Below are 17,187 nucleotides of genomic sequence, written 5' to 3' on the forward strand. Positions count from 1 at the left end.
TGACACTGTGGGTATATCCACACCACACGGACTGCAGCGGTTCAAGAAGGAGGCTAACCACGACCATCTCGAGGACAATTAGAAATGGCCGATAAATGCTGGCCTTGCCAGCCAGCAACACCCATATCCCATGAATGAATTATAAAAAAACAGTGGAATATCAGCAGAATGCTTTCAATTTCTGCTACTCTAATGACAAATTCCACCTCCAGATTAATTTTATTTATGTTTACTTTTAACAAAACATTTGTAATCAGTTCGATTTGTTTATAGAACTTGCCGTAAATGTTTGGTTATGCTAACTTATAGTATTTCATATTTAGTAAACATAATATTGATATTCTAATATCTGCGGTTTTCTTTCCAGCTCCTGGTTAACAATAAAATCATCAGTTTGGACCTGCCAGTGGCTGAAGTGTATAAGAAGGTCTGGTGTCCAGCCAATGAGGTGAGTGCAAGCCACCATTAGAGTGATCAGTGCATGGAATGGGTTCCCGATAGAGGCAAAAACCTGCAATCATTACCAAAAACACAAGTGGCTGCTTTATTGGGATGGGAATTGTAGGGTATCTCTGAATAGATCAACTTCTTTTATTCCTGAAAGTAGAGACATGTTGTTGATGCTTTTCGTCTTGCATTCATTGGGGCAAACTGCAAGTATTGTCCTGAAGTGTGCAAGACGAAATGCTTCGACAACATCTCTCTTTTCAGCAATTCTCAAGTTCTGTACTACCAAATGACTATATTTTTTATTTGTTCATGGGTTGAAAAGATTCACAAAGAGTGCCATGTAGTCTGGTGGCAAGACCTCTTTTTCAGCTCCGTGTGTGTTTAATGTTTAACCCAAGTGTAACCATGAGCTATAACTTCCAAGTGATTATTCAGTAAGTAACTTGTTTGAATGTTGCACAGGGGGAGCCAATGCGTATAATCTACCGAATGCGAGGGCTTCTGGGAGACGCAACTGAGGAATTTATTGAATCACTGGATTCAACCACGGGTAACAATGTCACTGATACACATATAATTCTTTTGTTGATCAAGTTTTCAATAACCACTTTTGTCCCAAATCAAGTTCTAAATCATTAAACATTCTTACTGCTCTGACACTCACTGTCTGTGTTATAGCTACAATAGTTACTGTCACTGTTCTGAACCATAATTATTGCTCTTTCTATGTAGATGAAGAGGAGGATGAAGAGGAGGTGTATAAAATGGCAGGAGTGATGGCCCAATGTGGCGGTCTCGAGTGTATGTTAACTCGATTGGCTGGAATCAAAGACTTCAAGCAGGGACGACACCTTTTAACTGTGAGTGTCAGAGGTGCAGTGTGTTCTGTGCTAAATCATTTCTAGATGTATCACAACGTTGGGGCATACTGTCCAGATTCATGGCACTAGTAAAACATTAGCTTGTACTCTTAGCATTCCATAGATTAGTGCCTGAATCAGCTATTGAACGTTCATGTCCTTAGAACAAAATAACAGAAAAGTACAAAGTGATGTTCCCCAGGAGGGGAATTATGACCACTGCTCTTTTTATGGCCTGGACTTGGGTATACAGAGCATAATTTCAAACTTTGCAGATGACACAAAACTTGAAAATGTAGTAAACAGTTGAGGACGTAAACAGACTGGTGAAATGGGCAGGTGCAAGTTGACGAGAGAAGTGTGAAGAGATGCTTTTTGGTAGGGAGAATGAGGGGAGCCAATATAAACTAAATGGTACAGTTTTATTGGGGGGGTGTAGGGACAGAGAGACCTGCATGCACAAATCTTTGGCAGGACTGATTGAGAAGGCTGTTAAAAAGGCCTACAAGATATAAAAGAGGCATGAGCACAAAAGCAAGGAAGTTATGCTCATCCTTTATAAATTGCTGGTTAGGCCCCTGCTAGAATGTTGTATGCAATTCTGGGCGCTACATTTTAAGAAGAGTCTCAAGACCTTACAGAGGAGTTCTCTTTAGAGCAGAGTTAAGAGATTTAATAGAGGTATTCAAAATCATAGTGTTTTTTTTAGAGTAAATAAGGAGAAATTGTTTCCAGTGTCAGAAGGGTCAGTAGTCAGAAGATATAGATTTAAGGTAATTGGCAAAAGAATCAGAGGTGAGATGAGGTTTTTTTTACACGGTGAGTTGTTTATGATCTGTAATTCACTGCCTCAAAGGATGCTGGAGGCAGATTCAATAACAACTTTGAAAAGGAAATTAGATAAATAGTTGAAGGGGTGAAATTTGCAGGGCTATGGGGAAAGAGCAGGGGAATGGGACTATTTGGATAGCTCTTTCAAAAAGCTGGTAAAGGTACAATGGGCCAAGTGCCACCCTCCTGTGCCTCCACAAACCAGAGCAAATAATCCAGCCTGGATTATATCTAGGGACAAGCTACTGTGAATGTTGGCAATAACAAAAAATGCTGTAAACACTCGGTAGATCAGGCAGAAACAGTTGGAGAAACAGTTAAATTCTCAAATTTGATAACCGTTCACCAGAAATGGAGGAAGTTAGAGATTTAACAGTTTATAAGTGAGTACAGAACCAGGGAAAAGAAAGTGGGAGGGTGGTGGGTGAGGGGGAAGGGAGGGGAATAGGAAAGAGTGGAGGACAGGAGTGACTAAATGATGGTACAAGGCAAAAGGTGGTGGTAATGGGAAAAGTCAAGAAACAAATGATCAGTCCAGAGGAGGTAAAAATATTGAAGCAGAGCCATTACCAGCACCTGCTGTCGAAGAAAATGAACTATCATCTAAAGTTATTGAAATTCATATTGAGGCCAGAAGACTGTAAAGTGCGTAATTGAAAGATGAGGTGCTGTTCTTCGAGCTTGTGTTGAGCTTCACTAGGATAGTGAAGGAGACTGAAGTCAGAGTGGGGCGGATAATTAAAGTGGCAAGCAACCAGAAGCTCTGGGTCATGTTTGCTGACTAAATAGAAGCGTTCAGCAAAGTATCACTCAAATCTCCATTTGATTTCCCCCCCCCGCAATGTTGAGGAGACTGTATGATAAACAGCAAAACAGTATATTAAGTTTGAAGAAGTACAAGTAAATCGCTCACCAGAAAGAAGTGTTTGGGACCCTGGACAGTGGGAAGGTAGGAGGTGAAAGGGTAGATATTGCATCTCCTGCTGGGGTGCCGACATTGGGGGTGATAGAACAGAGGAAATAGAAGCAGGACTAGTCCATTCAGCCCCTCGAGCCTGCAACTAGCCTTTCAACTAGATCATGGCTGATCTTCTACCTCAACGACATTTTCGCCAACTATCCCCATATCCCTTGATATCTTTAATATGTTTGACAGTTATTTCTGGGGAATTGTGTGTCAGGCACTTTCACCTGATTTTGTTGTCAAAGACTTTGGGCAGGACTGCATGTGGCATCCTGCTCCCATGTCTAAGTCTAGATCATATGCTGGAGTGCCAGTTTTTACTCACCCAGCATTAATGTTCTGCGCTTTGAGTATTGTCATCACAGTAGCCCTTAAATGGTTTTGCAGAAGTTGTAGGTTACAGTGCATGTTGCTATTCTTCTCGCAGAACTTGGTAGTTGACATTTACAGTGCTTAGACCTAGATTTGTAAAAACATTCTGATGTCAGATTTCCCATTAATGCACCTTCTCCTTTCCTGAGTTCAAAAGCAGAAAAGCGACTCTTGCTCATTGTTATCGAAATAATTGTCTGTACCTCATGATGCTATCACAAGTCAGCTCTTCCAGGAGCTTTAATAAGAATTTTGCTTGCTAGCTGATGACAGTTGCCCATGGCCATATCACTATATTGGCTTGTCACCTTGCACGCATTGTTGTGTGTCATATTTGTTGTGGGAAGGATCTACATCTTCTAAAAACAACTTTTGACATCCTCATTGCAGCAGCAAACTCTGCTGTGTTTCTTGGAATTTAGTGGAAACTGTGGCAAAAGCTGTTACAATTATGCTTTGATGAAAGGAGCATTTTGGACAAGCAAGATATCTGCTTTTAAATAGTACCTGGAAAGGCTTAGGTTAGGGCACTCTAAGGAATGCCATTGTATGGCCAGTGTTACGACCAGTTGAGAAAGGTGTCTAGGGGTCTTTCTCAGCCTTCAACTGGTCTTCTTGTAACAGGGTTGAATGTTGAAACACACTGTGTTTTGAGCTCCCCCTTAATGAATCCTTGTTCACCACTTTCAAATTATAAGGAAAAGAAAAGAGCATAAACAGGCTTTCTTAGGTTTAAAGAAGAAAAGTGAAATTTTATTAAATTTAAACTTAAACTCTAATTAGGTTAGCGCCTACGAATACATGCTGCGCCCCACACTAGCATGCATATGCAATACGCACATGCAAATAGAGACAGAAAAGAGAAGAAAAAGTTTAGAGAGGTTTGAGGCAATATCAGAAGTGTTTCTTGTTACTGTGCTTCGAGCTCACTAGTCCTTTTGTAGGTAGTCTTGCTTTTTGTTGAGGCCCAGTATTCTTCTTAAACTTTGTTCACTATAAAGAGACTTTTCTCTCTTGGGGTTCATGGGTCTTCAGTTCCATGAGAAAGAGATGGGAGCAGACAGGAGAGAGATGTTCTCAGTCCAGGAGCAAAGAGCTTTCTAGTTCAAATTCTCTGTGGCAATTTCAAATTCAAAAAACTCCCAACAGCCAGTTAGACATGTGACTAAACTGGTCTGACCATGTCTGTTTGTGTATTCCGCCGTCTTAGCAGTTAACAGGGAATGCTTGCCTTTCTACCTGCAACGTCTGGTAATAAAAAGTCCATTGTGGATTCAATTGGAGCAGGAAGTGACCTTTTTGTGCTTTCCAAGTACTGTCTGTTACTATGCAAATGTCTTTCCAGTCAAGGGTCTGGTGTTTTTTTTAAAACAAGTTCTTTCTTTACTCCAGTAACAACTTAAAAATCAATGTTCATGTGGCGAAATTGATGTCTCATTCTTGGCAGGTGGGGGCCTGCATGACACCTCCACACCCAGGGGAATGAAATCCGATTTGAAGAGAAATGGCGCATTTCATTAAAAGGTTTGAGAGAAATATAAGATACAGAAAGAAAAACCATGCATTTCTCTCATTCAAACTGTTATAGCTGATTAAAATTATCTTTTCTGGGTGCCAGCGCTGCTTTAATTTCACCTTTTTGGCAGCCCATTAACCATGTGGTTCTTTGGGGAAGCTTTTTTTCAGTTTGCCCTTGTCATGACTGCCTAGGGTTTTGTTTCCTGTTGAGGTAATGTTTTTTCCCAGGAAAGATAGTAGTGGGTGGGTCTATCCTAAACTCTCTTTCAATGCTTTGTTGAGTCATGCCTTTGGCTTCAGGGGATGGGTGGTTCCCTTTTCCTCAGACTGTGAGGGAGAATTCTTTGTTAATTTCCCCATTGTTCTCTGGGACACTCCTACCTGTAGGTATTTGTGCAGACTTGCCTACACACTCCTGTGGCACTTCGACTAGGTGAGGTATCACCCTCATGGTTTCTGTGCCCCCTACAGGTCTCTCTTTGTCTCTGCAGATTCCTGTAAATGCTGTTAGCAACTCTGGTGGGGTGCTTCTCGGGTCTGCATTTACATGGGAGGATGTGGGGTCTAACTTTTCAAATTTTTCGGGGTTGGCTGACCAGACGGGATTCCTCCCGGACTTCCTTTAACCTGCAATCTTGGTCATTTTCTCACTTTCTCTTTTAAACTTTTGCCACCGTGTGCCTGCCTGTCCCCTTTTGTTCTCGGTGGGGGAGAGGGGGGGGTGGAGGGTCCTCCTAACACCTGTACAGGACTTAGGGGTGTAGGTTTCACTGTAGGTTGGGGGTTCCCCTCAACCTGGCACATGTGGTAACTCCTGCAGTACTCCACCATGTCTTCGTGGCATTTTGGTTAGTCAAACTGCAGTCTTATGAGGGTTTTGGTCTTTCGTATACCGGCATGTACAGCCACTGTAGTCTTGTGGGCTGTTCTTAATATTTCACCGCGGTACCTCTGTGGCACCACTAACTGGTGAACTACTGTCCACTCCTTGCTCTCAGGTCTGTGAGGAGACCTCCATTTCCTCATCAGTACCTCATTCTTTAAATAGTAGCAATCAGGGACACCCTCTGCTTCACTTTCAGACTGGGCAGCCTGCGCTAACACTCGCAATACTGGGTCAGCTCGCTGAGCCTCACCTAGGGAAAATCTATTTAATTCATTCCCTGGGGCTCTTAACTTTCCAAACAAAGTCTCGGACAGGAAGACCTCATGGTCATTTGCCTGCACTGCCAATGCAGTCTGCTCGGGGGAGCTGGTTTGATCATGGCCTGATCCACTACACATTCAGGGAAACTGCAGGGAACTGTGTCCCGCCACGGCCCTGTCTCTCTGACCTGCGGTCTTTCTTTCACTACTGCAGGGGCTAGCACCTTCACCCCTGCCAAATTATTACCTAGGAGCAGGTCAACCCTGTCCACAGGCAAACTCGGGACAATCCCTACGGTTACCGGTCCTGAAACTAGGTCACGCTCCAGGTGAACCCGGTGTATAGGTAGAGGCATACACTGCCCTCCAGTACCATTCACCACCATTTTGGTGTTCACTGCACTCTCTGGGGGAAAGGTCAGGCCATTTCCCAGTAAAAGGGTTATAGTGACCCCTGTGTCCCTGAGAATCACTATGGGCTTGCTTGCCCTACTCGAGGGGTATGGGGTTACTTTCCCTTCAGACACAAACCCGATAACTTTCAGAAATCCTATTAACTTTTCCTGCACTGGCCGTAGTAAGCTTCCTGGGTTGCACTTTTACTGCAGTTAACGCCACAGCTTGTTCTGCTGTGCTTTGCACCAGGCTCCATCTTCACTGAGCGGGTATGCCCTGATTAACCCTACTGGTTTCCCCTTTAGTTTCCAGCAGTCAACTTTTAAATGCCCTGCTTTATTACAGTGGAAGCACACAGGTCTCTGGTCTCACTCTTGCTCACAGTACCTTTTTGGCTGGAGGAGGGCCCCCTGTGTCTTATGCTTTCCTTTCTCTCTCAGGATTGCCTGGTTAGAGATCAGCTTCCCACCCTTTGTCCTTTTTGGATTTGTGGGGGTGATTAGGAAAATTCTCCCCTGGGAAACCAACTTATAAATTAAAGCAAACTCATCAGCCAGAATGGCCGCTTGCCGGGCTCCCTTAACCCATTGCTCCTCTACATGGGTCTTTATGGAGAGTGGGAGAGAGTTTTTAAATTCCTCTAACAATTACTTCTCTGAGAGTCTCACAACTGAGCTGTATTTTAAGAGCCCTCAGCCACTGGTCAAAAGCCAGCTGCTTGCTTGCTTTCAAACTCCAGATGAGTTTGATTAGCTTGCTTTTTGAGGGTCCTAAACTTTTGGTGGTAGGCTTTGGGTACTAATTCATATGCCCCAAGGATAGCATTTTTGGTCAGTTCATAATTCGATGAACTCTCATCTGGCAACAAGGAATAAACCTCATGGGCTTTTCCAGTTAGCTTGCTTTGTATTAAAAGGGACTGGGTTTCAGCCGCCTTGCCGGTTTCTCAAAAGACACAAAAATGCTTCCACATATTGCTCATTGAAGTTTGGAATTAATTGAGCGAGGTTTCGCAATTTTGTACCCAGCCCTGAATTACGCTCCTCCATGTTGGCCATGCTTTCACTCGGGTTACTCTGTCGCCCTTTAGTTAACTCGAGCTGCTTCAACTCTCTTTCTTCGCATTCTTTCTCGAATATTCTTTCTCTCTGTGTCTCCCCTCTCTCTTGTTCCTACTCCTGTCTTTCTCTGTGTCTCTCTCTCTCTCCTGCCTTTCATTTTACTCATAGTCATATAGAGATACAGCACCGAAACAGGCCCTTCAGCCCAAGTTCGCGCCGACCAGCAACGACCTATTTATACTAATCCTACATTAATCCCATTTTCCCTCTCACATCCCCACCTCCTACCACCTACCTACATTAGGGGCAATTTTTACAATGGCCAATTTACCTATCAACCCACAAGTCTTCGGCATGTGGGAGGAAACCGGAGCACCTGGAGGAAACCCACGCGGTCACAGAGAGAACTTGCAAACTCCGCACAGGCAGTACCCAGAACTGAACCCAGGTCGCTGGAGCTGTGAGGCTGTGGTGCTAACCACTGCGCCGCTGTCCACCACATGTTCCTTTTGGAAGGCTGTCTTTCTCCCTCTCTCTTTCCTCAAATCAAGTTTCCTTTGTTCCAGTAGTATCTTTGCTAACACTACCCTGTCGGGTTCTGCTTCTAACCCTGTTTCTGCCACTTCAGTTTCATGGGAAAAATGGTTGGCCACTAGCCTTCAGAGTTCAGACTTCCTAGCCTTGCCATGTACAGTGATCCCACACTGATCAGCCATTTTTCTCAGCTCCTCCATAGACAACGCTTTTAACTTATCCCAAGTCACTTCACCCTGGCTTGGAGAGCTACTTGCTTCAGTTGTAGGCATGTTAGTATTCAATCACACACAACCACAAGAAAACCTGTATTAATCTTGCTCTTTTTGATTGGGAAGAATTTGGCTTCCCACTTCCAATTTCTCTCGTTTGTCTGTGGGTAAAATTCCAGCACCCAAATTTCTGTTCCGACCAGGTGACAAAGGTGTCTGGGGGTCTTTCTCAGCCTTCACGTGGTCTTGTTGTAACAGGGTTTAATTTTTAAACACATTGTGTTTTGAGCTTCCCCTTGGTGAATCCTTGTTCACCACTTTCCAATTATAAGGCAAAGAGCATAAACAGGCTTTCTTAGGTTTAAAGAAAAAAGTGAAATTTTATTTCATTTGAACTTAAACTCTAATTTGGTTAACGCCTATGCATACACACTGCACCCCACACTAGCATGCATACGCGATACGCACATGCAAATAGAGACAGAAAAGAGCAGAAGAAAAAGTTAGGTTGAGAGGTTTGAGGCAATATCAGAAGCGTTTCTTAGAACTGTGCGCCAAGCTCTCTGTCGTCCTTTTGTAGGTAGTCTAGCTTTTCGTTGGGGCCCAGTATGCTTCTTAAACCTTGTTCACTGTGGGAGATTTTTCTCTCTTGGGGCTTATGTGACTTCAAAGGGTCTTCAGTTCCGTGAGAAAGAGATGGGAGCAAACAGGAGAGAGATGTTCTCTGTCCAGGAGCAAAGAGCTTTCTGAGTTCAAAATCTCTGGCAAGTTCAAATTCAAAAAAACTCAATCGCCAGTTAGTCATGTGACTAAATTGGTCTGACCACGTCTGTTTGTGTATTCGGCCATCTTAGCAGTTAACCAGAAAGGTCGCCTCTCTACCTTCAAAGTCTGATAATCAAAAGTTCATTGTGGATTAAATTGGAGCAGGGAGTGGCCCCTTTGTCCTTTCCAAGTGCTGTCTGTTGCTATGCAAATGTCTTTCCAGATAAGGGTCTGGAGGGTTTTTTAAAAAAAAACAATTTCTTTCTTTACTCCAGTAACAATTTAAAAATCAATCTTCATGTGGCGAAATTGATGGCTCATTCTTGGCAGGTGGGGGCCTGCATGACACAAGGCTCGTTTCAAGGAAGCAGCTGCAGTGTATGGCAGGCTCCTGTACAACAGCAGCTCTTTAGTGATTCCATCCTGGGCGTGAGGAGCCAGAACCGACTGACCACTCACAATCCAAACACGTACCATCTTGTGAAGGTCTCACCACAGACCCTTGCATAGTGTTGGATCTCCCCCAGCAGTCACTTCCATTAAACTGAAGGACCAGATGCGAGGGTAATGCCAAAGGAAAAATGTCTGTCCAACAGCTCACTACCAAATCAGTTACTATCGCATGTTGCATAATATACCTTTCCATATCTACAATATGTTTGACATATGGTTACAGCCTATCTCCATTCAAGTAAATATTGCAATTAATTTTCCTACAAGTGACTGGGGAAATAGCACTTAGTGTCTCATTTCATGCTGGATATTTAATACAATCGTTCTGTTGGGTTGCTACTTGTCCCTAAATCCAGTCTTCAATTAAGTCTGTCAATTAATCTATTCACATATTCTCTGACTGGTTCTATCATGAAGAGTAGTAAGGGCGTGGAACGCCCTGCCTGCAGCAGTAGTAGATTCGCCAACTTTAAGGGCATTTAAGTGGACATTGGATAGACACATGGATGAAAATGGAATAGTGTAGGTCAGATGGTTTCACAGGTCGGCGCAACATCGAGGGCCGAAGGGCCTGTACTGCGCTGTAATGTTCTAATTCTAAAAAAGCTGGAATTTTCTAGTGTAGGGTTAGTCATGACTTGTGTTGATCATTAGATTTGATGTACACAGTATGTACCGAAAAGTTTTTGCCTGCAGTGGTTTTCTAATTCAGTGAAGCATTATAATTTTTTTTAATCGTTCATATGATGTGTATGTCACTGGCAAGGCCAGCATTAGTTGCCCATCTTTAATTGCCCTTAAGCTGGTGATGGTGAGCTGCCTTCTTGAACAGCTGCAGTCTATGTGGTGCAGGTACACCCACAGTGCTGTTAAGAAGGGATTTCCAGGTTTTCGACCCAGCAGCAGTGAATGAACGGCAATATAGTTCCAATTCAGGATGGTGTGTGGCTTGGACGAGATCTTGCAGGTGGTGATCCCGTCTGTGGGTCTGCTGCCCTTGTCCTTCTAGTTGGTAGAGATTGTGGGCTTGGAAGGTGCTTTCAAAGGAGGCTTGCCAAGTTGCTGCAGTGCATCTTGTAGATGGTACACACTGCAGCACTGTTCTCGCTCTGTGAATACTTGGAGAGCAAAGTGTTTCTGCAAAGACTTCTTCAAAAAAAAAGCAGTATTTTAGTGATGGTGGGTGGGGAAACCAGAGTCAAAGCAGCAAGTAGAAATGAAATGAATGGTCAAATTGGTTTTTTTTTTATTCATGCGATGTTGGTGACATTGGCGAGGCTGCATTTATTACCTGTCCCTAGTTACTCGAAGTTATGTTGGGCCCTTGAATGACAGCAATTTTGTGAAGGTATTGGGTAAGGATTTCCAGGATTTTGGCCTAACGATGATAGAATAAATGATGGTCTGGATGTTGTATGACTCCAAGAGGAGCTTGGAAGTAATGATCGCATGATACTGCTGCTTTTGTCTTTGATAGAGATAGTGGGGCTAGCGCAGTAATCTTGGGAGTTGCTGCATTGCACTCCATAGATAATACATACGACAGCCACAGAGCATTGCTAATGTAGGGTGTGGATATTGGGTCCAGAGGCAGGGGCCCCAATCAAGCGGACTGTTCTGTCCTGAATAGTGTTGCATTTCTAGAGCATTGTAGTTACATCAATCCAGGTGAGTGGCAAGTATCCCATCACACTCCTGACTTGAACCCTGTCGGTAGTGGAAAGACCTTAAGAGGTTGCAATGTGAGCCATTTGTCAAAATACCTGGTCTTTTCGCTGCTCATGTAGCTACAGTGTTGATATGGCTAGTCCGGTTAAACTTTAATTATCTTCTAGAGAAGATACCCAATGTTACAGTCGCAAGTCATTCTACCTATTCCTGCACATCACAAAGACAGTCTGTAGGATCTGTAAATCTCCTGTGTGGAGGAACTCTCATGCACTAACTAAACACAGGCTAGATTTGGCAGCTGTCAATAATAATGTTCTTGGCATGTGTCCTTTGGGTCTGGAATTTCTGCCCCTGCAAAGACTTCTCTATTTCTCATCATTATACTGTTACTTTCCTACATTGTGGAGGATGCTGAATGACTAAGGTGGATTACCTATCCTTGCAGTGTGTCTCATTTTTTCAATGACACATTCTCCACCATAACGAGCTCCCTCTCGGCCATCCCGCAGATCTTGCTGCTCGTTTTTCGTCATTTGGACGAGCTGATCGTTGAACTGGCCAGGGCTTGCATATAATACAGGAACGGGAAGCCACATGCATAGCAAAACATCAGCAGAGAAGTAGTCCCCAGCATGCAATTTTCCCAAAATGAATCCAGACAGAGTTGTTCAAAGAGTATCATTTGAAAAAGTCTGTACAAGGTATTTTTTGATAGCTGCTGCAGTATTTGATGAATCACTTTAATTGGGATTTTAAGCACATCAGGTCAATGCCAAGTTACATGTTTTACATAGTGTTACATAGAGTCAAGTGTGACTAAGTTTGTATTCCTCTTCTCTCCAGGTGCTACTGAAGCTGTTCAGTTACTGTGTAAAGGTGAAGGTGAATCGACAACAGCTGATTAAACCAGAGATGAACCCACTGAATGTAATGCTGGGGACACTCAACCTGGTGAGGCTCAGACTTGGATGGAAATATTGCAAACTTGGTTATGTTAACTCAAAGTTTATTGCGGAAAATAAAAGCTCATGGTGTAGGGGGTAACATATTGGCATGGATAGAAGATTGGCTGGCTAATAGGAAATGGAGAGTAGGCATAAATGGGTCATTTTCTGGTTGGCAAGATGTAACAAGTGGTGTGCCACAGGGATCAGTGCCGGGGCCTCAACCTTTTACAATTATATAAATGACTTGGATGAAGGGACTGAAGGTATCGTAGCTAAATTTGCTCATGACACAAAGATATGTAGAAAAGTAAGTTGTGAAGAGTACTTAAGGAAGCTACAAAGGGATATAGATAGGTTAAGTGAGTGGGCAAAGATCTGGCAAATGGAGTATAATGTGGGAAAATGTGAAATTGTCCATTTTGGCAGGAAGAATAAAAAAATTATCTAAATGGTGAGAGATGTAGAGCTGAGATGCAGAGGGATCTGGGTGTCCTGGTGCATGAATCGCAAAAGGTTAGTATGCAGGTTCAGCAAATAATTAGGAAAGCTAATAGAATGTTATCATTTGTTACGAGTGGAATTGAGTACAAATGGATGGAGGTTATGCTTCAGTTATACGGGGCATTGGTGAGACCACATCTGCAGTACTTTGTACGGTATTGGTTTCCTCATTTAAGGAAGGGTGTAAGTGCGTTGGAAGCAGTTCAGAGAAGATTTACTAGACTAATACCGGGAATAGGCGGGTTGTCTTATGAGGCTAGGTTGGACAGGCTAGGCTTGTATCCGCTGGAGTTTGAGAGAGTTAGAGACGACTTGATTGAAACATATAAGATCCAGAGGGTCTTGACAGGATGGATGTGGAAAAGCTGTTTCCTCTTGTGGGAACATCTACAACTAGGAGTCACTATTTAAAAATAAGGGTCGCCCATTTATGACAGATTAAGAAGACAATTTTTCTCTGAGGGTCGTGGGTCTTTGAAACTCTCTTCCTGAAAAGGCAGTGGAAGCAGTGTCTTTGAATATTTTTAAGGCAAAGTAGATAGATTCTTGATAAGCAATGGGGTGAAAGGTTATTGGGGGTAGGCAAGAATGTGGAGTCAAGGTTACAATCAGATCAAACATGATCTTATTGATTGGCGGAGCAGGCTCGAGGGGCCGAATGGCCTACTCCTGCTCCTAATTCGTATGTTCCTATGTATGTACATAAAACAAATGAAAAGTTTTGCGATGTGCTGGCTAAGTCCAGTGACTACCTGCTTAGTTAGCTTGTCTAGTCATTAGCAAATGTTTTTGTGTGGGAGACTGCGAATAGTGACAGGTATCCAAGGTCCTTTTACTCTTAACTTCTGAAAGAGAGTCAGCTATTCAAAACAAACAGTCCCATTGTTGCAGAAAATGTTGAATATTAATTTAGATTAATAAAAACCAAGAATAACAGATACTGAGAAAATATAGAAAGCAGAATTCTCTAGACAATGAGTTCATGAGCCCAGACAGATTAAAATCTGATGACCTTACAGACCTCCTAGAATTGTCAGACCCCATGTTTAAAAACCTATACTTTGCATTATGTGGCCCAGCTGTCAAAAGTTTTCCTGTGTTAACTAGAAATTTAATTTGTTCAGTATTTCATGTTTGTTCGTGTTGGTCTTTGTTTAATAAGGTATTGTTTATATTACAGGCATTGCTGGCAGAACAGGAGAGTAAGGACAGTGGTGGTGCAACTATTGCTGAGCAAGTACTGAGTATCATGGAGATAATTCTAGATGAAGCAAATGCGGAGCCACTCACTGAGGACAGGGTGAGTATCTTACCCAAATTCAAGATCCAAAGATTTTTCAGTAACCTGAATATGGAAAATGCAATGAACAGAGCTAAGGAAGACATCACATGTGGAACTCTACTCCAACAAGGAGTCAACACCTGAAACAGAGGAGATAAAATCTGAGCCAAAAAGGTTGTGCAAATTTGAACAGCCCTGTAACAGAAAAGCTAAGCTCAGCTCAGGTGTTAGTGATGATATGACAATTGGTGTTGATGCCCTTTGTAAAAGGTAGGAGGAGGGGGCCTTGATTGCTCTCCAGTGACTCATGATTAAAGTGCAAGTGTCGGCACTGGCTGAGACAGGCTTGGATGTAATTCCCTCCCATCACTTCATTGTGGGAAAAACCCCACGGTGCACTAGACGACTGACATTCACTGGCAATACTTATTTCATTTTTTATTCATTCTCAGGATATGGGTGTCACTTGCAAAGTTGGCATAGGCCATTCATATTTGCCCTAAGAAAGTGGTGTTGAGCCGCCACCTTGAACAGTTGTAGCCTGTGTGGTGAAGGTACTCACACATTGCTGTTCGGTAGGGATTTCCAAGATTTTGAACAAGGAACAATGAAAACGGGATCGTGCAACAATACATGTCCAAGTCAGAATGTTGTGCTACTTGGAGGTAATTGTGTCCCTATGTGCCTACTACCTTTGTCCTTCTTGGAGGTGAAGGTCAGGTTTGCGAGGCCTGTTCTAGAAGCCTTGGTGAGTTACTGCAGTGTATCCTGTTGATAGTACAGACTGCAGCCACGGTGTGCTGGTGGTGTGTTTGCTACTGATCAAGTGGATTGCTTTGTTCTGGGTGGTGTTCAGCTTCTTAAGTGTTGTTGAAGCTGTGTAGTCATCCAAGCAAATGGGGAGTATTTCATTGCACTCCTGACTTGTTCCCTGTTGATGTGGAGAGCTTTTTAGAGAATCGGGTGGTGAGCCGCCACTCATCACAGAATACCCAACCTCTGATGTACTTTTGTAGCCACGGCATTTATGTGGCATATTCAGTTGAGTTTCTGCTTTCTACACCCCAGGCGGCTGATGGTGTGGGACTCGGCACTGATAATTCAATGTTGAAGGAAAGTGGTTAAACTCTCTTATTGGAGATGGTCATTTCCTGGCAGTTGTATGGTGTGAATGTTACTTGTCAGTTATCAGCCCATGCCTTGTTGCATCTGGGCATGGACTGCTACATTATCTGAATAATTGTGAATGGAACTTAACACTGTGAAGACATCATCGAGCAGCCCCACGTCTGACCTTATGATTGAGGGAAGGTCCAATAACCACCATATGAGATATCAAAGCATTAGTGTCAGTAGAACCATGTTCCAGCAATAGTTGGTGCATTTAGCAGAAAGGGTTAGGCAGAAAATTGGCACGATTAAAAACAAATTGATCAAGCACCTTCTGCTTTATATGGCCCTTGGTGCACTCACCTACTGAGCCATCAGCCTAGCTTTTTCAGAGAATGAAAGGCAAAAGTTAAACAAAAGAATGAGTAAAACAAAAAAAAAATCTACATTTGTATAGTGCTCCTAACATCAGAGTTTCAGCTAAGTGATTGTTTGAAGAAAAAAGTAGTAAGCTTTCGAATGCGGGAAGAGAATAGGTTATCATAGGAATTTTGAAAGGTCACAATAATGACAGCTAAAAAAACAGCTAGCATTGGTTGAGGAACGAGGATGGGATGTGAGGAACAAAGAAGCATAGAATGGAAACATAGGACTGAAGGTGGTTACTGAGGAGGTAGGGTGAGGTCATGGAAGTATACAAGAAATAGGAGCAGGCCATTCAGCCCCTCGGGCTTGCTCTGCTATTCGATAAGATCATGGCTGATCTGATTGTAGCCTCACTCCACTTTTCCTGTTGTGCCACACATAACCCTCGAGTCCCTTGTCCATTAAAAATCTATCAAACTCAGCCTTGAATATATTCGGTGACCCAGCCTGCAAAGCTGTCTGGGGAAGAGAATTCCACAGATTAATGACCCTCAGAGAAAAAGATTTCTCCCCATCTCAGTCTTAAATGGGAGATCCTGAATATTTAAACTGTATTCCCTAGTTCTAGACTCTCCCACAAGGGGAAACATCCTCTCAGCATCCACCCTGTTAGTACCCTCAGGATCTTTTATATTTCAATAAGATCACCTCTCATTCTTCGAAACTCCAATGGGTATAGGCTCAACCTGCTCAATCTTTCCTCATAAGCTAACCCCTTCATCACAGGAATCGGTCGAGTGAACCTTCTCTGAACTGCTTTTAGTGCAATAATATCCTTCCTTAAGTAAGGAGACCAAAACTGTATACAGTACTCCAGATGTGGTCTTACTAAGGCCCTGTACAGCTGCAGCAACACTCCTACTTTTATATAAAAGCAAAATACTGCGGATGCTGGAAATCTGAAACAAAAACAAGAAATGCTGGATTCACTCAGCAGGTCTGGCAGCATCTGTGGAAAGAGAAGCAGAGTTAATGTTTCGGGTCAGTGACCCTTCTTCGGAACTGACAAATATTAGAAAAGTCACAGATTATAAACAAGTGAGGTGGGGGTTGGGCAAGAGATAACAAAGGAGAAGGTGCAGATTGGACCAGGCCACATAGCTGACCAAAAGGTCACGGAGCAAAGGCAAACAATATGTTAATGGTGTGTTGAAAGACAAAGCATTAGTACAGATTAGGTGTGAATATACTGAATATTGAACAGCAAGTGCAAACCTGAAGAAAAACAACCTGAAAAAAACAGTGGGTAAGCAAACTGAACAAACTAAGATGAAATGAAATAAATGCAAAAAAAGATTGTAAAAAATGTAAAAAGGAATGTAAAAAAAAAGGAAGAAAAAATAACTAAAAATGACTAAAAATGAAAGTAAAGTGGGGGGCTGTCATGCTCTGAAATTATTGAACTCAATGTTCAGTCCGGCAGGCTGTAGTGTGCCTAATCGGTAGATGAGATGCTGTTCCTCGAGCTTGCGTTGATGTTCACTGGAACACTGCAGCAATCCCAGGACAGAGATGTGAGCATGAGAGCAGGGGGGAGTGTTGAAATGGCAAGCAACCGGAAGCTCAGGGTCCTGCTTGCGGACTGAGCGGAGATGTTCTGCAAAGCCTCTGACTTTTACTTTTCTCCTACTTTTATACTCCATTTCCCTTGTAATAAATGCCTTTCTAATCACTTGCTGTACCTGCAT

At 42.9% G+C, this 17,187-nt stretch overlaps 1 protein-coding gene across 5 annotated transcripts in view; it reads left to right on the forward strand.

Annotated features, from left to right (window-relative positions):
* The window catches only part of ubr4 (ubiquitin protein ligase E3 component n-recognin 4), a 187,034-nt gene that overhangs the window by 150,235 nt on the left and 19,612 nt on the right, over positions 1-17,187 (forward strand). For all 5 annotated transcript variants that reach the window (XM_068017283.1, XM_068017284.1, XM_068017287.1 and 2 more), the window contains 5 exons: positions 368-448; positions 913-1,000; positions 1,183-1,310; positions 12,077-12,184; positions 13,862-13,981. In XM_068017283.1, the coding sequence (XP_067873384.1) occupies positions 368-448; positions 913-1,000; positions 1,183-1,310; positions 12,077-12,184; positions 13,862-13,981 (525 nt within the window). The remainder of the gene's footprint in view (positions 1-367; positions 449-912; positions 1,001-1,182; positions 1,311-12,076; positions 12,185-13,861; positions 13,982-17,187) is intronic.

The sequence above is a fragment of the Heterodontus francisci genome, chromosome 37, assembly GCF_036365525.1.
Source record: "Heterodontus francisci isolate sHetFra1 chromosome 37, sHetFra1.hap1, whole genome shotgun sequence".
Taxonomy (NCBI): Eukaryota; Metazoa; Chordata; class Chondrichthyes; order Heterodontiformes; family Heterodontidae; genus Heterodontus; species Heterodontus francisci.